The sequence below is a fragment of the Gymnoscopelus braueri genome (assembly GCF_963280865.1).
Source record: "Gymnoscopelus braueri genome assembly, chromosome: 19".
NCBI classification, from domain to species: Eukaryota; Metazoa; Chordata; class Actinopteri; order Myctophiformes; family Myctophidae; genus Gymnoscopelus; species Gymnoscopelus braueri.
Genome location: NC_137621.1, coordinates 48,014,873 through 48,036,659, shown reverse-complemented (window position 1 = coordinate 48,036,659; position 21,787 = coordinate 48,014,873). Strand labels below are relative to the sequence as shown.

At 41.4% G+C, this 21,787-nt stretch overlaps 1 protein-coding gene across 1 annotated transcript in view; it reads left to right on the top strand.

Annotated features, from left to right (window-relative positions):
- The window catches only part of LOC308073947 (uncharacterized protein), a 79,790-nt gene extending 62,497 nt beyond the window's left edge, over window positions 1–17,293 (top strand). Inside the window, exons 11-15 of the mRNA XM_080413240.1 lie at window positions 12–2,132; window positions 4,692–4,891; window positions 6,990–7,077; window positions 8,212–8,255; window positions 14,337–17,293. Of these exons, the coding sequence (XP_080269366.1) occupies window positions 12–2,132; window positions 4,692–4,891; window positions 6,990–7,077; window positions 8,212–8,255; window positions 14,337–14,475 (2,592 nt within the window). The 3' untranslated portion in view covers window positions 14,476–17,293. The remainder of the gene's footprint in view (window positions 1–11; window positions 2,133–4,691; window positions 4,892–6,989; window positions 7,078–8,211; window positions 8,256–14,336) is intronic.
- The last annotated feature ends 4,494 nt before the right edge of the window (window positions 17,294–21,787 follow it).

The window sequence follows — 21,787 nt, the reverse complement described above, 5'->3', positions numbered from 1 at the left end:
AATCATGACAGCCCTACGTGGAGGAGCCCCCAGATGCCCGGCGGTCGGGGGTCTTTACCGCCGTCGGCTCCGAATCCCCTCGGTCTTCGTACGTGGAGTCGGTCGTCGGCTCCTCGACGGAGGCCGAGTCGGCCGTCATCGACTCCGCGATCGGCTCGCCGGACTCCTGGCTGGGGAGCGAAGTGCTGGGGGCGCCGGCGACGCCGGAGAGGTTCGCCGAGAGCCGGAGTGATGGCTCGCTGTGTGACAGCGGCATGGCGTGGGAGGTCGGCGCGCCCTCCTCCGCTGACACCCCCGAAGACGTCGCCGCTCTCGGCGAGGGGCAGGTGGCGACGGGGAAACCCCAGGACAGGTCGCTTCCCGAGTTGTTTATCGACGAGGGCGTCTACTCGCTGAGTTCAATGGAGAGCACCCAGGACAGAATCCAAGAGTGTTCCGAGAGAGACGACGAGATGGAAAATCAGCACGTCCAGGACCTCGGCCGTAACGGGGCGTCTAAGGATGTGCCTGATCTGAGTGAATGTAAGAATAAAGGAGAAATGGACTCCGAACAAGTGGACGCGAGTCCACTTCGTAAAGATCCTATGTCCGATGAGAAGCAGGCTTCTTTGGGCATCTCCGAAGTGCCACAGCAGCCCGATTCTGGGGTCGGGCACTCTCTGGAGCCTGAGGGAGCTAACCCGGGGCAAGCAGGCTTTGGCGATAAACCGCCAGCCTCGGATATTTGTGAAGAACCGAAGATGCAGGACGGCGTTGCGGAGAGCACCGACAGAGAATCAGACTGTGCAAAAGAAACGGCGGAGCTCAGTGGAGGTTCAAAGGACAATGAAGGACGGTCGCATGTTGAGAATAAGAGTGCGGATGAGAGAAATAGTTCAGTGGCGTTTGAGACGAACGCTGTATGTCAGAGAAAAGAGTCCGTTTCAGAGGTGGAAATGGAGGAGCTGGCGGCTTTGAAGGAAATGAACGAAGATGCCACAGAAAGTGTGAAAACTGAAAATGAGACGAGTCACGGCGTGCTTAATGGGCACCCGTGTCTTCAAGAAAACGCTGGCGATGAAATTATAGACGCTGGTGCCCAGATTGATGAAATTATAGAAGACACACTTCCAGAAGCTCCTTTGGCTGCCGTATGTCCCTCGGCCAATGAAGACGGAGCTTCAAAATCACACCTGGACCCAAGCAGCACTCACCTAAGTGGTCCTCAGACCGGGTCCACGCCCGGTGATGCATCCGATCAAGGCAACCACGGGACGCGTGGCCCTGAAAGAGAAGATCAGGCTGGGGGTGAAGGCCTAGAATTGACTGGTTCATCTGGGAGTCCTGGCTATGAGATGGATGTAAATAGCGCCGAAAGCCTTAGTGAAATCAGCCATGACTCCGGTGAACAAATTCACAGCAAATCCATCAAGTGCGCCCTCTGCCGCAACGGAGGTCTGATGGCAGAAAATGCCCCACAACAGATAGAAAACGGTCATTTCAGTGACGTGAACCCACACAATCCCGACAGCACGTCAAATACAGATTCATTTGTGTCTGAAGCCATAGATGCAGAAATAAGCAAAACCCAACCGAAATGTGATGACCACGCAATTGACATTGGGGTGCCACTACCGGGCGTAGAAAGCCACGGTCTCCGTTCCGACCAGGAAACGACAACGAACCGTACAACCGATCTGCTCGACAGCCACGGTGACACCCTGGACGCCACCGCTTCGACCGACGAGCCGACCAACGCCGGCGGCGTGTCCCTGCCGGTCGAACCGCAGACCGGCCACAGAACGACGGATTATTACAAACCGGACAGAAGCAGGGACGATGTGGTGGACACGTTTTATTTAACCAACCCTGACAGGGGCTCCCCCTTAGACGAGCTGGACCCCATGGACCTGTTCTACCCCGACAACGAGGCGGCCATGTTCACGGAGCCGCCGCCGGACCGGGAAGCAGAGAGCCAAGCAAGCGTTTTCAGCGTGCTGGCCCTCCAGCCGGCGCCTGCCTCAGAGACGCTGCCGGACATGGACTTTCTCCACGAAACGCACCCATACAGCCGGATGGAAGCGCCGCAGACACGCGATGAACTGGGCGAGGGCGACTTCAGGAATACGTCGGTTTCATCAACGCAGCGGCAGGTGAGTGCGGAACGTGTTTTTCGACCTTGTAAAAGTCTGAACTGGTGCACTTTTTTATGTCGTGGCTGTCGGGCAGAAACCTCTTATCTCCATATTTTAACTTTAAGTAACCCTACTTAATCATACTGCAGTGTCACACAAAAATAGCAAAAGTAGCAGATCTGCAAGCTCGAAACGCGTTGTGAAGCGACACGTTTCGAGCTTGCAGATCTGCTACTTTAGCTATTTTTGAATGTGAAAAGTAACAGTTTTGGACATATGAGGTTTCCACCCGACAGAGAAATATAGTAGTATACTGTTTATTGCTGTATATTGCTAGCCTTTCATTTCGTTTCAATTGCCAGAACTATTTTTTTTTTAATGGGCGTGGCTGGCGATTCAGGGAGCCAGGCTTGTATATTGCAGTAATAATGTGTGGTTTGTACACAATCCCAAGGCTCTCTTGGACTTGTCTCATGGCACAGGCACACTGTTTCTGAACCACTGGTGCGATGTACCGGCCCAAAGTCAATATCATGTAATTTGAATGTCTGAATGTTGAGTCATCACTGGTAAGAATAGATATTATGACACAATATTCGTTATCAAAGATACAGGCATTACATTGTGATAACAATGTTTGATTTTATTCCAGAACATGTAGTACCTAGACAACGAGGTGATACATTGATGAACTAGCTCATTGACCAAACATGCCCACTCCGCATTGGCTCCCAGCTATTGTTACAAACTGGGCAATTTGTGTTACAGCAGATTAGAAACATCTAAAAAACGATTTACTATCCACTAATAACATTCAGATGTTGGTTCTCTCGTGTGTGACCAAATGTTTTATTGACAGGAGGTGTTTAATGTGCTGACATACATGTAATACATACTCATACAGAACTGTTATATAAATACATTGAAGTACACCCGCATACATGTGTGTTATGCATTAAATATGAATGTATGACATCATGCATGCATAATTGCATCATGCGTTTAAACCAGGCAGGGTCCAGTAACGGCATGGCTTCATGAGACAGCCTTCATGAGACGCCAATGCAATACAGTATCTATGACTCGTGACTCCATAATTGGGCAAGGTTTCAGCCCCATTCGCCTGCCATTCACTTCCTGCCAAAATGGCCTCGTGGGTGGACATTGTGTCCGTTCTCTAGATCAGTGGTTCTCAAACGTTTTAATTTCAAAGACCACCCCGTAGCGGGTCCATTTGGTTCCATGGGTACACTCTCAGAGCTACAGGCCTGTAACCGGTCCATTTAGAACCCCTTCAAGGAACCCTGAGGGTCCCTGTACCACGCTTTCAGAACCACTGCTTTAGTGATTAGGTGATCTCCCAAAAATAAAGATAAATCCGCAAATCGCTATAAATGGAGTACCTGTCCCTGATATTATCAATTTGACGTCATAGTACTGACATCATAGACTGGCCTGGACTCCATATTTGGACATGGCTGACACGGAACCCTATATACTGTATGGGCTTAGTGGAGCTAGCTGCTCAGTGGCCAACAGAGTATACGTGTGTGTGTGTGTGTGTGTGTGTGTGTGTGTGTGTGTGTGTGTGTGTGTGTGTGTGTGTGTGTGTGTGTGTGTGTGTGTGTGTGTGTGTGTGTGTGTGTGTGTGTGTGTGTGTGTGTGTGTGTGTGTGTGTGTGTGTGTGTGTGTGTGTGTGTGTGTGTGTGCGCGCGCGTGCGTCCATTAAGCAGGGGCGTTGCTGAAAATTAGCACTTGTGCTCAACTACTACCTGGGTAAAATAAAGAACAAAAAAGGGGGGGGGGCATAGACAGGTACAGAAAACTCATATTTGGGCATAAAAGGTACTCAGACAGACAGACAGACAGATGGACGGGTATTTGCATCATTCCAGATTTACATTGTTCTTGAATCCTGACCTGCTGTTCTTAGCGTTGTTGATTATTTCAAAAAGTATAGAACATCTGTGAACACAAATGTCGTAGGATTCTACTGTACCCTAGTGTGCACATAAAATCTGGGGCTGATCAGTCGGTTTTGTTTGTGAAATTAACCTCCCGACAGACACACAGAACCTCTTATAGATGGCTACATTATGTCAGAACCACCCGTTAAAAAAAACTAAAAAAGGGGGAGATGGGGTTCACTCACAACTCCAACCTCTCCCATGCGCACCTTCAATTCTCCTTTCTCCTTATCGTCTCTGTCGGGTGGAAACCTCATATGTCCAAAGCAGTTTGTTTCCAGGATTCAAATTCAAATCGAAAAAGTAGCAAATCTGCAACTTTTGATGCTTTTGTGTGACGCTGTATTGTGATCAAGTGGGGCGCTAATTTACAAAAGAAAAAAAGTTAGAATGTGGAGATAAGAGGTTTCTGCCCGACAACAGCAGGATTCAAATAATAATCCTTTAAAAAAGTAGCAGATCTACAAGCTCGAAACGCGTCGCTTTGCAGGTTAAGTAGGGCAAGCTGTTGGAGAAAACACACAAAAAACCTCTATGCTTCCGTCTACCTCTCTCTCTCTCACTCTCTCTCTCTCTCTCTCTCTCTCTCTCTCTCTCTCTCTCTCTGCAGCAGATCACAGGAGGTGTGCGACGGGAGCTCGGTGAAGCGCCGGAGTCAGGAGAGGAACCCTGGGAAGAGGGATCCTTGTTGCCCGGAGGGGAGGTCACAGCGGGGGGGACGAACATCAAGCCAGAGAGCCGGCTCCTCGGAGAATACGCTGACCTCACTCCCGGCCCCGAGAACGCCAGAGCAAACACAGAGGCTATGAGGTAAGGTTGTTCTATTCCCGGTATCACTGAGAAACAACACGGTACTATACCCCACAGGGAGGGGGGGGGGGGGCAGTGTTATTGTAATGGGTGGGAGTGGAGGGGAGGCCCACGTCTACCCCTTCCCCAGTTTGCCCGAGTATGGCCTTAACCCATTCAATCCGGGAAGTGCGGGAACGCATCTCTGTCATTTTAGATTTCTTTGGCTATTTAAAAAAATGGCAGATATACATAAGCTCATAGCGCTACGAGCTTGTAGATCTGCTTTTTTTTTTTATCGTCAAAATGTGCGCAAATCTTTGAGTAATATATATTTTTAAAGCGAACATTTGTAACTCAAATCTTTGCTTCTGGGGGTCCCTGGAACCACATATTTTGAGATGGGGGTCGGCGGCCAAATACATCATTTTTGGTGGTCCTTGACATGAAAAAGGTTTGAGAACCACTGATATAGAAACATACGTTTTTTCAAAAAAGAATTGTTAGGATTTAGAAGACATTTGTAGAATCTCCAGAAGCAAAGATTTGAGTTACAAATGTTGGCTTTAAAATATATATATATTCAAACTACTTTTCACGATTTCCCCCCGAAAAAATTGCAGATCTACAAGCTCATAGCGCGGCATTTTTGAACAGCCAAAGAAATCTTAAAATGACAGAGATGCGTTCCAGGATGGAATGGGTTAAATGTCCTCCCGGCCGAAGTCGTCATCATCCGCACAGTGGGGCCTGTTCATAGCAGCATGTCCCCCCTGTTGTGTTTGGGAGGCCGTGGTACATTCTGCACGTTGAGGATTACTGGCTAACCAGGCGAAACATTCGGTGCAAGCAGTCGATCTACAAGCTCGCGTCGCGTTTGCGACGTGTTTGTGAGCTTGTAGATCAGCTATTTTCAGCGAAGAGATTTGGCGGAGAGGGAGGGATCCTTGACATGGAAAAGTTTGAGAACCCCTGATTTAGATCAGCACAAAATACAATGAGTTCTGAAAGTACATGTAGAGCAAAATGATTTGTTTATCGTTTTTTTATTATTTTGGCTTCCTAGGGACACAATGTTACTGAAATTCATTTCAGTTACTTAGCGATAGTAAAACACCCTTTGTGTACATGGGAGAGCCGCTTTAGCTGCTGAAATGATTTACACGGATAACAATTATGTTCCATTAAAGGGGAAATCCACCCATTTTCAATATTTAACTATGTCATTAATATAGCATAAAGGAGTTGTGTGGAAATAAGAAAAAATTTAAAAAAAAATTAACATTGCAAAAAAAATTAACATTGCAAAAAAATTAACATTGCAAATTACACCATGATGAGTCATCACAGTGTAATTTGCAATGTTAATTTTTTTGCAATGTTAAATTTTTTTGCAATGTTATTTTTTTTTTTAATTTTTTCTTATTTCCACACAACTCCTTTATGCTATATTAATGACATAGTTAAATATTGAAAATGGGTGGATTTCCCCTTTAAGTATGTGATTCTAAAAAAGGAGTCTAAATGAATTGCGATGCAGTGACTTATGATCAGCTATAGCTGTCAAAATAAAACCTAAACATTAGTAGACTGCGTATATGTTTTTTCTAGATGTTGTCCATTGCAACAGAAGAACTCGGGCATCGATTGAATTACTGAGTTACTCTGAGCTACTGTGTAGCAGGAAATAAACCAAATCAAGGGAAAACAACAAAATGGAAATAGGGCTTTCTTGTGTCTCTATCCTCTGTAATATCTTGTGTTTGGAAGTGCCATTGTGCTTTTTCTTTTATCACAAAATAAAATCAATCAATCAATCTATCTATCAAATTTGTTATCTCACTACTGGACAGAAATAAATCCCAATCATATTTGTACAACAATGGCAAACAGATGGATTAAGTCTTTATTATTCTAGTATTGGTTCAGATCTTGAGGACATAACAATATGAACTAGTCAGCTGCCCATTTTTTATGCTTTCTTATTGTCATTCAGGATTTACTGTGTGTCCTGAATATGTATTCAGATTCAGAATGCATTTTCCTTCCTGTATTGCCCAGGTCCTGTGTCCTTTTCATAAAACTATACTAACAGACGTGTTTCTTTTTCATTGAGCAGTGGAGGTATAAGCACCAGTGAAGTGGACGAAGGTCTGACCTGTACGGTTCTCCGTCGTAGAAAGGTGGCGGCTTCTACCGAGCCCCAGGTTGGTTTGAAAAGACATTTAAAGTGTTTTATTGAGACCTAATATACGCATGGATTAAAGTTCTCAGTTGCCACAACTGATCTGATGATTTGGATTCCATAGAAATCAGCATTTATTCTATGGAAGCATGTCATGCACTGAAAATAGGCTATTTACAAGCTCACAACACGTTAAGCTGCGACATGTTGTAAGCTTGTAGATAGCCTATTTTTGGTTATTCGTTATTATAAGATTAAAGAGTGTTTGAAGTGGTCAAGCTAGCAATAGCATGCATGTTCAATCTTCCCCGAAAATCCTAATGATGTCAGATATTTCATGAAAGCAAAGGTTAACCCTCTGGCATTTTGTTATAAAATACAAAATTACTATCCTTTTTTGTCAGTGCTGGCATTGCCGACTTTAGCATCAATCTGCACTTTCTTAATCCATTAAGACCGGGAACTTGGGCTATTCAAAAATAGCAGATCTACAAGCTCATAGCGCGGCACAGAGTGCCGCGCTATGAGCTTGTAGATCTGCAATTTTTTTTAAATGTTGAAAATGTGTGCAAATCTTTGAATATATGTATATTTTTTAAGTGAACATTTGTAACTTAAATATTTGCTTCTGGGGGTCCCTGGAACAACATATTTTGATGGGGATCGGTGGACAAAAACATAATTTTGGGGGTCCTTGACTAGAAAACGTTTGACCACCAAGCAACAATATTTTTTTTCAGAAAGATTAAGACATTTTTTGAAACATTTGACTGTTAGGCTACATATGAGCTTGTAGATCTGCAATTTTTGAATAGCCAAAGAAATCTATAAATGACACACAGATGTGTTCCCGGTCTTAATGAGTTAAACTGGTTGGTTGTATGGCTGCCAAAAGCACATAATTCTACATATTGGGCTAATTGTTTATGAAACATAGCACTAGTGTGTGGGGCTCCTTACATGCTGTTTCACAAATCGTATAGGCTGTTAGGACTTGGCCTAACAAACAGTTTGTGTCAGTCTTGAGATTGTATTTTGCTTTAATCCATGTATAGGCATTGGCTCAGGCACTCAGATGTTGTTGAAGATGTAGGCTAATATTTTAATTTTGTATTATTGGGTCTTAATTTTTTCTTATCATTATTATGCCACGCAGGACAATCAGACCAGCAAAGTGCACAGCAACGGCTCTGATCTCAGGTAAGAAGCACTGCAAGTGTGAGGAGCAAATTCTGCAGTAAAATCAATATACACGTATTTTAATACACAATGCGACACTTGCAATATTAACACATTGTGTGCCAGAAGTTTATTAAAATAGGGTAGGTTCAGTGCCTGCATATCTTCCATCCACTTACGTTGATATGTTTCGTGCTGTAGAAGCCCCGACGCGGATGTGCATGTAAACAAAGCGTGCGTGCGAGACGGCGGAGGGTCCCGACTAACGCCTGGAATAATAATATTTCTAACGCGATCCTCCATTGCAGAGTGATCGCCGATTGAAAACGGCTCACTTCCACCACGTTAAAAAGAAATGGAGATTTTAGTCAAGGAGTAAACATTGGAGCGGCCGACCGGAAGGATTTTTGACATGGATCCACATCCGGCCTCTCCTTCTCAGAGACTCCTTGGATGATCCCAAAGTTTTGTTAGAGCGCCCCATGTGGGCCCCACGTATAAAAAAAAGTTGGGCCAAAAACGGTCCGGACCGTTTATGGCACTCAATGTGTTAAGACATTTTGTTTTTATTTTTGTTGTCCCTTTCAAAGGACGGCTTCACCCATTTTCAACCTATCTTCAGATAATTAGTCCTCACTACTGCTCATGATAAAATGGTAAAATGTCTCATAGGAGGACTGTGGACACTTCAGAAACCCGCCTGCCGTCATTAGGCAGTTCATTCTTTTTTTTCAAGCAATATTTATATTAATATAAAAACATTATTTAGATGTTTATCAACGCAAGAACAATGGCTTCCATTATAGCATGCTAACTATCCAGGAATAGGAAACCTGCCGTTTCTATTAGCTTGGATTCCCCATCGATGATGTCACTGGTAGGCGCGTTTCTGAACCGTCCACAGCCCTCCTCTGAGACACAGACAGAGTAGACAAAAATGTTACCGTATTATCATGAGCATTAGTGAGGACCAATTATATGAAGATAGGTTGCAAATGGGTGAAGACATCCTTTAACAGTATAAAGTAAATTCAACAAAATAATCATCTCCTGTCTCTTGTTTGCTTCTCCCTGTAACTTCTGTTGTTCAGAAGTCCAATCTCAGGAATAGGTTCAAGGTTTCTATTGTCACATGTACTTCACAATACCGCTATGTTAACATCGCAGGGCAGGCAGAGCCTCCACAACAGTGTGGACTAAAATAAAAAATGAGTCTAATGCCTGGGGATAGAAACTGTCCCTGAGCCTGCTACATTGGGCCCAGATGCTCCAGCACCATTTTCAATTTTTTTACGGAACGAGGTCGACTTTTTACCGCAAATGAGGCATCAGCTATTATGATTGTTGAAGTTTGATGCAGGGTTGATTTTGTTGACTAAAACTATGACGAAAAATGTTCGTCGACTACCTTTTTTCCCTGACGAAAACTAAATAAAAACAAAATGAAAAACTAAGCTATGATGACTAAAACTAAGACTAAATATATTGACAATTTCGTCAACAAATAAAAACTAGACTAAAATGTTAGGGAGGGACGAGTGGAGAAGAGATCCAGTAGAACTAAAAGGCAAGTCATTTCATTTTTGGTGGCGCTCGGGTTTTGCGCTCTGAAAATAGCAGATCTACAAGCTCACAACGCGTCGCGCTGCGGTTTGATGCAAAAAAAACATTTGCAGACATTTTCGGAATCGTTTATTCTTCGCGCTCCCGGTGTGTAAAGGCCTTGCGGTGGTAGTCCGGACCACCTGGGGTCAGTTTGTCATAGTGTTGGGATCCGGAATCGGAGGAACCGGAATCAGTTTCATCACATTTGGAACCGTTTACGGAACCGGTTTTATCAGACTGTGAGTGGTTCTGAAACCTTTTAATTTTAACAACCACCATAACTCTGAGAGTTTACAAATGGAACCAAATGGACCCTTATTAGAACCGTTAAGGAATCGGTCCGTTAAGAGGGAATCGTAAAGGAACCGGAATCGTTAAAATCCCAAAGGATCTCAACCCTAGTCTTTCAGGAAGTGGAGCTGTCACGATTATGACATTTTACTCTACGATTAATTGTCACTTAAATAATTGCAAATTAATTGTGTTTCTGTCGTTGAACATTATGAATAAAAATGAAAAATATGTTTGGCTTTTAGCCTTCGTAAAAAAATAACACATATTTAATTATTGTATACTTAAAAATAAACATAGTGGAAATAGCAGATCTACAAGCTCAAATTTACAAAATGTTTGTCATTTTTTGAGAATATATGAACATTTTTAACAGGGACATGATTATGACGATTATGCAAAAAGAATTTGCGATTATCTCAAATAATTGCGATTAGGCGATTATGTAATAATTGTGACAGGCCTATCAGGAAGTCCAGGATTCATTTGTGGTGTCGAGTCCTACATCTCTGAGCTTGGTGTTGAGCGGTCACAGTCAATGAACAGCATTCTCACATGGTATGTGTTCCTAGTTCCAGGTGGGAGAGGGCAGGGGAGGGTGAGTGCTGTGGTGGAAAGTAACTAAGTACATTTACTCAAGTACTGTACTTAAGTACAATTTTGAGGTACTTTTACGTTACTGGAATATTTCCAGTTTGCAGTGCTTTTGCTTCTACTCCACTATATCGCAGAGGCAAATATTATACTTTTACTCCACTACAATTATTTGAAAGCTTAAGTTACTAGTTACTTTGCAGATATACATTTTTATATTATAAAACATATATTGACCACTTCAGCCCTATTCTATACATAGGCTATTTGAAAATAGCAGATCTACAAGCTCACAACGCGTCGCGATGCGACGCGTTGTGAGCTTGTAGATCTGCTATTTTCAAACATTTAAGTACTTTTACTTTTGGTACTTTAAGTATACTTTTATGCCAATACTTTTGTACTTTTACTCAAGTAACATTTTGAACGCGGGCCTTTTACTTGTAACAGAGTATTTTTAATATTGTGGTATTGCTACTTTTACTTAAGTGAAATATCTGAGTACTTCCACCACCACTGGGGTGAGTGTGAGGTTGTTTGTCTGCAAAATGCAGGGAGTCTAATGTGTTGGGTAGTGAGGAGATATAAGCGTTGTCTATCTGCTCAAAGCGCTTCATGATGACTGGTATACAGTATGTGGTAGTCATTCAGGGAGAGAGCTCGTGTTTTCTTATACAGGAACAATGGTGGGATTTTTTGAAACATGCAGGGACAGACAGGAACAAGGGAGAGGTTGAAGATGTCTGTGAAGACGTCTGCCAGCTGGTATTGTGACTCAACTCCAGCCCTGTAGTAGTTATTTTCTCTTTCAACGACGTGCTGGTGCTCAAAAACTACAAAAAACATCAAGGTACACTATTGAATTCTGTAGATGAGGGCTAATAACGACATTGACAGGTCAAGGTACATCAAACATAAATCTTTGGTCTGTTTATGTTGTGAGAACTGCTTTGAGTCTGTGAGTCTCAGATGTTATCTTTACGAGTCAGAGTTTTCTTGCCTTGGGGTGGTAGGCGTGACACAGGTGCCAGTAATTAGCCTGCTGTCTCCCGTGGGAAGACAACTGAATGAACCTTTGTTCACCTGGCCGGAGGTCCATACGCTTGTGCGTGTGTGTGCGTTTGTGCGTGTGTGTGTGTGTGTGTGTGCGTGTGTGTGTGTGTGTGTGTGTGTGTGTGTGTGTGTGTGTGTGTGCATGTGTGCGTGTGTGTGCGCACGCGCACGCGATTGTGTGTGTGTGCTTGCGTGCATGCCAAGGTTATCATAGTTTTGCATTTCTCATTTGTTTTCGGTTTCAGTTTAGTTCTAATTGTTTTTAAAGCAGGTTTACTAGTTTAGTTCCGTTTTCATTTTGTGAAAAGGCTTAGCTTTAGTTTCATTCGTTTTAGTTATATGGATTAGTCAGGGGCAAGATTTCAACAAGGTCAGAAACATTGCAAGTAATTGCACAACACGCCGCAATGCGACACATTGTGAGCTTGTAGGCTATTTGTTTTAACAAATTAGTATACAATACATTTTCTCTCTGATTGTATTTAGTTTGAGTTCGTTTTGTAAACATGATACAGTTTTAGTTAGTTATTTAAAAAAACTCTATTTCAGTTAGGTACCTAAAATGTTTTGTCAATTCTCGTTTTCTGCTATTTTCGGCTATTTTCACTATTTTAAAATGTTTTAGACATACAAGGTTCCGCCTGACAGTGACGCTATAATAACCTTGGTGCGTGTGTGCATGTGCACATGCACGTGTGTTTTCATCCTTATGGCTCCTTCAGGCCTATTCCTTCAGCTGCAGTAGTAAGGCAGTGTAATGGTTACATCACTGAGGGAGCCGCCAGGCAAACCCACGAAAACAACCTCATGATCTGAAAAGATTTAAAATGAAACACAAACAAACTGATGAACATCATTAATAGTAAATATGTGTTGATATTATTCTCCCCGTTTTAATTCAGAACGCTGGCCTGTTTTCCCCCAAACATTAAAAGAAAATGTGCAATGTGAACCTTTTGTGACCTTAAAGCATTCAAAGACAATTTACTGTGAAATGAACGTAATGAAAAGTAAATATATGTGTTGGTCATATTATTCTCCTTCTGTTATAATTCAGAACGCAGGTCTATTTTCCCCCAAACATTAAAGAAAATGTGCAATGTGAACCTTTTGTGACCTTAACGCATTTGAAGACAATTCAATGTGAAATTAACATAATCTGCTCCAGTTATAATTCTGAACGCAGGTCTATTTTCCCCCCAAATATTAAAATAGAATGTGAACCTTTTGTGACCTTAACACATTGAAGACAATTCACAATTCATTTCAAGACAGTTATTTATATAAGAACCCTGTCATTCAATTGCAGAATGGCAAAAAAGATATTTCTACAGTACCATCATCACCCAATCCAAACTGTAGGGCTTTACTCACTGTTGATATTGTAGGTCCGTTAGAGAAATGTGATCCAGATGGGGACATTTGTATTGTCCTCTTTGCTATTTCAAGCAAACAGGATACATACACAATAACATGGCTTTTGTTTCAGTCTTAGGATAATTGTGTGGAGCCGTTTTTTTCATCTAAAGTTGTTATTTTTGCTCTGTAGTTCTGTTCTGACCTCGATGTGAACTATCTCGCCTCTGCTCGCTCGCTCTGCATGTCTGTGAGCGTGTGTCACTGCTGTGTGCGTTTGTTTGTGTGGGCGAATGACAATTCTGTACCTGAGTATGTGTACACTTGTCTCTTTGATGCATATCGTCTCTGTCGGGTGGAAACCTCATATATCCAAAACTGCTACTTTTCGCCATTCAAATTCAAAAACAGCAAAAGTAGCAGATCTACAAGCTCGAAACGCGACACTTCGCGCCGTGTTTCGAGCTTGCGGATCTGCTACTTTTGATACAACTTGTGTGACGCTGTAGTTTGATCAAGTAGGACGTGTCTTCTCCTCCGTGTCATCAGCGCCCATACCCTAGGTGGGGAGTTTGCATGTTCTCCCCGTGTCTCCTAGGGTAGGTAATACCCTCACAAAAACATGTAGTAATCCTGGTCGCTATACCACCTTGACAGCCGGGGCGCCTGTTGGAGGAGAAGGGAACTGGATGGAATAACGTGTTCCTTCCACGCGCTACGTCCTACCGGGGAAACTCCCCCCTGTCAGGTGACAAGAAGGTCAGTTGGCTCTCATGCATTGAAGGAGGCATGAGCTCGGCCCTGGGCTCCCTAGGCTGGTGGGGGGAGTGTAGCGCCCAGGATCACTTAGATAATTGGCACCGGGTGAAAAAGGGTTTCAAAATCGTGGGCTAATTTATATATTTTTATGTCAAAAAAGTAGGGCGTTAATTCACGACAAAACACAAAAAGCGACATATTTGGAGTTTCTGTCCGACAGCAACGATATGTAAATATGTGCGACTGTATCATTTTGACATGTGCTTCTGTGCTTGTTTGTGTGTGTGCGTGTGTGTGTGTGTGTGTGTGTGTGTGTGTGTGTGTGTGTGTGTGTGTGTGTGTGTGTGTGTGTGTGTGTGTGTGTGTGTGTGTGTGTGTGTGTGTGCGTGTGTGTACTGTGTGTGTGTGTGTGTGTGTGTGTGTGTGTGTGTGTGTACTGTGTAGGCGGAGAGGGAGCGCTCCAGAGGCCACCAATGAGTTGTATCTGCTGCTGCTGCTGTGGATGCTCCTCTACTGCGTGTGGCTGCTGCCACAGATGGATCTGCAAGCACTGCCCAGCCTGCTGTTCAACATGGACCAATGAACACATACACATGCACACGCACACGCACACGCTCACGCACACACACACACACGCACACACACGCACGCACACACACGCACGCACGCACGCACACACACCCACACACACACACGCACACACAGGTTTGTTTTACTATGCTTGTGAGGACATTTTAAGACAGTGATTTTATGAATGGTATTTACTTTTCTTTTTAATTCATAAATTCATTTTTAACCATAAGCCTAAAGCCGAAAAATAGCAGATCTACAAGCCGAGGTCTACAAGTTGTGGGCTTGTAGATCAGCAATTTTTTGGTGCGCGACACCAGCAAGCAACTAAATGTGAATCAGGCATAACTCTAATTTGAATCCCTAAACAAAACTTCTAAAAGTCCTAAACCCAATCCCAACCTGAATCTTTTTCTAATTGTAAACGTATCTAAAAAAAAAAAAAATCAACTATAAAAAATGGACCCTAACCCTAATCAACTCTAATTACGACCCTATCCCCTAAACCTAACCTCTACATGCCTAATCCTAATCCTGACCCCAACCTGAATCTTTTTAATTGTAAGTCATTAATGAAAAAAATCCTGCACACTGCTTTTGTACAGCAGCATCATATGTATTCGGTCTTTCTGGACCTTTATTAAGAGTGTCAATTTCTCTTATGAGGACAAGGGTCCTCAAAGGGTCCTCAAAACGTCCTCAAAATGTCTGTTTCTAAAATTCATGGGGGACAATTAAACCTCACAAGTAGAGTACGACAAGTATACGCACACACACACACACACACACACTAACACACACACACACACACACACACACACACACACACACACACACACACACACACACACACACACACGCTCACAAAGTGTGCATTATAAGAACAGAACAAGGAATTTTTACACGTTCATTTAATACACGTCCATTATTGTGCACTTTCACTGAAGAAAACTCCCTCATGCACGGTAAAGTCACGAGTGTTAAAGAGAAGCTTCGCAGATCTTCCGAAGAGATGACGTGAAACGCGTTGTTTCACGCCACGACATGTTTGGAAATCATCGCTTCGGGGTGTCAACAATTCGCGGAGAAACACACAGAAGACATAGGGTATTTTTTTGCCATATTATATTATCATTCTCCACATCTCAAGGGTAAAAAAGAAACAAAATGAATGAAGAAACTCTGAGGATGTTACTGTGTACATAAGTATGCACAGGCAGATCGACTATCCCACGCTGGCCTCACCCTCTGTTTATTTCAGCACAGTTCTTTTTTTTTTTTGCAACACGATTTCTAACAAGTTAATGATAGAAATGAATAGAGCGTTTAAAAAAAACTTTTGACTGTACTGCTTTTGCCGCAGCTTTTAGTAATCTGCTCATACTGTAAGATGTGATAAAGGTTTGTACGTTTCTCTCTCTCTTTCTCTCTCTCTCGTTGTTTATTGCTGTACAGGAGGGGAGAGAGAGAGAGAGAGAGAGAGAGAGATACAGAGCGACCGATAAAACTGATAAGCTTATATGATGGTACTGTATAGCGCACACTGTTATGTAGATACAGGCAAGATATGTACAACACAGCTTGGCAATGCCCTATTTCAGTGGTTCTCAAACTTTTTTTAATTTCAAGGCCCCCCATAACTCTTAAGAGTGTACAAAATGAAATCATTTTGTACACTCTGAGTTACAGACTTGTAAGGGTCCATTTGGAACCCCCTCAAGGACCCCATGGGGGTCCCTGGACCCCACTTTGAGAACCACTGGCCTATTTGAATGGCCCCTGTTGACAACATTGCGAGTTTGGTGACTTTGTAAATTCACTTAACAACTTGGGCCATTGGAGCTTATAGGCAGACATTTGAAGACAATACTACATGTTTGTGTTCATTTATTTTCGCTTTGAACAAACTGTGTCGACGGCTTCTGCTCTTTTTTAAAAAGATTTTTGGAGCGTGCCTGTTGCACTTTTGAAACACGGTTATGTGAACTGCCAAAGAGACAGTGTTTGAAATATTAATTCAGAGAGTTCACAGCTTACCGCAACCCCAACTTAATATGGTATATTGTTTCGTCTTTTTACACAAACAGTGTAGTAACTATTGTATTAGTACATCACACCAGCCCTATATTGTAATATAGTTGTGGCAAAAATGGATAATTTGTAATATTGTAATGCGTCATAAGACATATGAATGGATTTCTAAAACCTTTTATGATTACATGTGATAAATGTTTATAAATATAAATATATATGTGATTTAGCTGAGCTTGAGCTTGTCCGAGAATGCTTTACTATGACATGTCTTATCGAATTATTTTGAAACGTCTTCAAATTGAGCACTATTACGAAAGTTTCGTTTTTTTTCTTCGACCATCCCTGTTTACAGCCTGGTCAGTCGATGACGACTCCGTCCAAACGAGCACAACCGACTCCCCCTCCCACACTGAACGGCCAGTCAGTGAATTCAATGTTTACCGTAGTGTCCCAACTAAGAGCCACTAACCAAACTACAGACAGGTGCATGGAAAAGCCATGCCTATGGATTAAGCACGAAACAGGTTAGAGCGCATACCATTAGTATAATGAGAGCTCACTCTGTGTGTGTGTGTGTGTGTGTGTGTGTGTGTGTGTGTGTGTGTGTGTGTGTGTGTGTGTGTGTGTGTGTGTGTGTGTGTGTGTGTGTGTGTGTGTGTGTGTGTGTGTGAGTGTGTGAGAGAGAGAGAGATTATGCCTACGAGACACAATTACCCCATTTGACTTTGAAAGGAGTAATCTGCAGTAGTAAACATACAACAGCCCTGTCGGAATCTCTGTTCATACTGATTGTTTCAGAAGCACCAGTCAAGTGCAATAAATAAATAAATACATGTTCTGACCTCTTTTGTCACTTGTGGTTTATTCCTTGTGCAGTCTCCAGATTATTTCAAACCTGACGCACTCTTGGATTTGTAACTGTAAGGATTCATTTTGTATTTTTTGCCAGTGGTGGAAAAAGTACTCAATTTGTTTTACTTGAGTAAAAGTATCAATACTGCGAAGTAGAAATACTCTGTTACAAGTAAAAGTCCGGAATTCAAAATGTACTTGAGTAAAAGTACAAAAGTATTGGTATCAAAATGTACTTAATGTCCAAAAGTAGAAAGTGCTCATTATGCAGAATGTCCCATTTCACAAGTTTTCAAATGTATAAAAATCTTTTGAAAATAGCAGATCTACAAGATCTGCTCCCAATGCGTCGCGATGCGACGCATTGGGAGCTATTTTCAAATGGCCGAAATGTATATAGGGTTGAAGTGGGTAATGTATGTTTTGTAATAATAATCAAAAACAAAAAAGTAATTAGTAACTATAGTTTAATTTTTTTTGTAGTGGAGTAAAAGTACAACATTTGCCTCTGAGATGTAGTGGAGTTAGAATTAAAAGTATTTAAAATTGGAAATACTCCAGTAAAGTACAAATACCTAAAAAATTTACTTAAGTATAGTACTTAAGTAAATGTACTTAGTTACTTTCCACCACTGCTTTTTGCACAGTTTGTAAGCTAGTTTAGAGAGTTATTGAATAGTTGAATCTATTAAACCTTTTGAGTTATTTTAGGATTGTGTAGACGACAAAGGGACGGGAAATTCATGTCCTTTTGACTTACATTGATTGAATGATTGACTGATTGATAATAATTCATTGTCAGACCGGTCAGGCTAATGCCGGGGCACCTCAGCATTAGGCGATTTTACAGAGGTTTTGAGAATTCCTTCAAAAACAGGGTTAGACACATTCTAATGGGTCATAAGCAGTTATCTGATGCTCAAATCTGGGTGGTGTGGTACTGCTGCCACCTAGTGACCAACATGTGCTATGGAGTGAGAGATAAAGTAGGATTTTCAGTGGTTCTTAAAATGTTTCATGTCAAGGACCTCCAAATGAATTTGTATTTATTTTGGCCACAGACCCCCATCTGTGTGTGTGTGTGTGTGTGTGTGTGTGTGTGTGTGTGTGTGTGTGTGTGTGTGTGTGTGTGTGTGTGTGTGTGTGTGTGTGTGTGTGTGCGACTCCATACAAGATTCATGACGTCACATGTTTTTAAGAAGTTTTTGAAAATAGCCAATTTTAAAGTGGTTAAACTGATTTTTTTTATGTTATATTATCACACTTATTACATATATATTATCACACTGCTCTGGACAGCGGCTTTATTTATATATATATAATGAACAAAATATAGCAAAATTAACAATCTAATTAACAAAATATAATAACACAATGAACATGTACACAGTATACAAACATAAACCCATGTGGTTATTACAAACATACATACATACAACCAAACACCAAACATACAAACATACATACAGATACACATCAACTCTAAATATGTTAATACTATGAATACTAGTATAGAACTTATATACTATGTATAGTACATACTATATAATAACCTATACATATAAATACAGCAAATAACCCTGCTATCCATTCCCATCCTCACTGTATCTTGTGAACACCAAACCCTTGTACATTGCTCTAAACTGATTGATGCTTGGACATTGCTTTTGTTCCTCACTCAAAACTGTTCCATATTTTTACACCCGCAAATGATACACAAAGACTTTTCATGGTGGCATGTCTGGTTAATATTTTAAAGTTGAATTCTCCCCTCAAATGATAACCCCCCTCCCGATCCTGAAACACATTTTGAATATTTACTGGTGGATGATGGTTCTTAGCCTTGTACATTATTATTGCTGTTTGATATGATATATGTCGAACACTACACTGCTCTATGACTGAAATACTCTGGAACAAGTTCAAATGTTTGATATTTTCATCGGTATGTGCACGATGGCGGTCTTTTCTGGCAGGCAGGCACTTTGAACACTACACACTATACTGCTGGCCTTACTTTAAGCTCAGTTGAGCAAGCACTCACTGACTGACTTATCCACTCTGTTATTAAAATGCAGTGGTGGAAAGCAACTAAGTACATTTACTTAAGTACTGCACTTAAGTAATTTTTTGAGGTATTTGTACTTTACTTGAGCATTTCCAATTTCCAATACTTTTACTTCTACTCCACTACATTTCAGAGGTAAATATTGTCCTTTTACTCCACTACAATTTTGATTTCTGGACCTTTACTTGTAACTGAGTATTTCTATATTGCAGTATTGGTACTTTTACTTAAGTAAAACATTTGAGTACTTTTTCCACCACTGTTAAAATGAAAAATGTCAAAGGGTATCATTGGGGTGTTCTAAATATACTGTGCCAAACCTCATTTGGAATAGCTATGTAGTAGTTAGTAAGTAAGTAAGTACCCCTATAGTTCAGGGGTTTCCAACTTTTTCCAGATCAGGGCCTTGAAAATCTTAAAAACGTTCAGCTAGGCAGCCATTCGGCTGCTGGGTTAGAGGTCAGGTGGGTGGTCCGCAGAGCATGTTTATTTGAATGATCAATCAATCAATCAATAAATCAGTCAATCAATCTTATTCCATCTTGGATCAATGGAATTAACGTAGTAGCCTAAACTTTAAGTTCCGATTTATCAGTGTCACAGTATAAACTCATTTAAGGTTTTAAAGACAAAAAACAAGATTTTTGTCCAACTTTTTTACATTATTATTATATTATTATCATTACAACGTTAGTGTTCTGCCAATTATGTGGGGGCCCATCTTGCAATATTCTCTCTCTCTCTCTCTCTCTCTCTCTCTCTCTCTCTCTCTCTCTCTCTCTCTCTCTCTCTCTCCCACCATTCATTTCCACTTTTATTGTGTGTATGTATTCTGTGTGTGTTCTCTCTTGATTGGATGAAATTGATATCCAATGTATTTTTTTGCTGGAGAGCTGGAGAGACAGGGAGAGAGGCCCCTGTTACTGAACAAACACTCCTATAGCAATGGTACTAGATAAAAAAGAAAGAGAATCACTTACACACTGTAGGCTTTTAAGATTAGATGACTTTGTAATATCAGAGAAATTAACACAAGGGCCTCATCCGCCTCTTATCTGAACAAATCTCTCCACAGAAAGATACATTTATTAGTTCAATAATATCACATTACTCCAGCTGTGAACATGAATTATGCCACCATGGATTGAAGTGGTGTAAAGTAATAAGTAGGCTAAGTATTTCCAATTTTCTGTACTTTTACTTCTACTCCACTACATATCAGAGGCAAATTATACTTTTACTCCACTACAATTATTTGAAAAATGTAGTTACTAGTTACTTTGTTGATTTTGATTATAATTACAAAACGTACATATATGTACGTTTTGTAATTATAATCAAAATACCCACTTCAGCCATTTGAAAATAGCCATCTACAAGCTCTGATGCATTGTGAGCTTGTAGATCTAGATCCCTTTGTAGATCAAAACTTGTGAAATGGGACATTCTGCATAATGACTACTTTCTACTTTTTTACTTTCTATAATTTTTTTGAAACCAACACTTTTGTACTTTTACTCAAAGGCCTACATTTTTAATTCCGGACTTTTACTTGTAACAGAGTATTTCTACATTGCAGTATTGATACTTTTACTTAAGTAAAAGTACCTTTTCCACCACTGATACTATTCTCCATTTCCACATTATCAGACCCACGTGTTCGACCAGACCCCATCATGCAGCAGCTACGCCTTGGCTACGCCGTGTGCGCACAGGATACGCACGCAGCTACGCAGTGTGCGCAGCCGTTTTATTTTGCGTAAGCGGAGGCCTGGCATTGTTGCCATGTCTGCTTATTATAAGCAACTTTGGGCTTGCTTTTCTGTAAAGTCTTATACATATTGGTACTTTGCGGATTGCGGTTTTTGAGGGCTTGTTTCTAAAGTGTAAGTTGCTTATTTGGGCTTCTTTCCTAATGTTTTCGTAACAAATGTCCTTTCATAGAGTTATAATTTTCATGTCAAGGACTCTAGAAAATCTGAAAATAGATTTGTGGTGTTTTGCTATAAGGCTTCTCTATAGGACTATAGTTCCAAATTGCAGATATGTTCTCTTTTATGGTGGTTTTGAAGGAGGGTAAGGGTCACACTTTCTGATGTTTGTTGGTAGAGCATTCCACATTATGGTGGCACGAATTTAACCCATGTTTGTGCCGAATCATGGTTGAACGAGATCAGTGGCGCTCGTGTTGCACTTGTGTATGTGTCTTTAACGATGTAGTCTGACAGGTACATGGGTGTCTCTGTAGTCTTCAGTATCTTGAAGACCATGTACTCTGTCCTCTACTTTGAGCCCCCCACCCTCGCATAATGAGCAGGGGCTAGGAGCATAGAGTCACACGGGGACTGCACATTTAATGCCACTTTTGAGA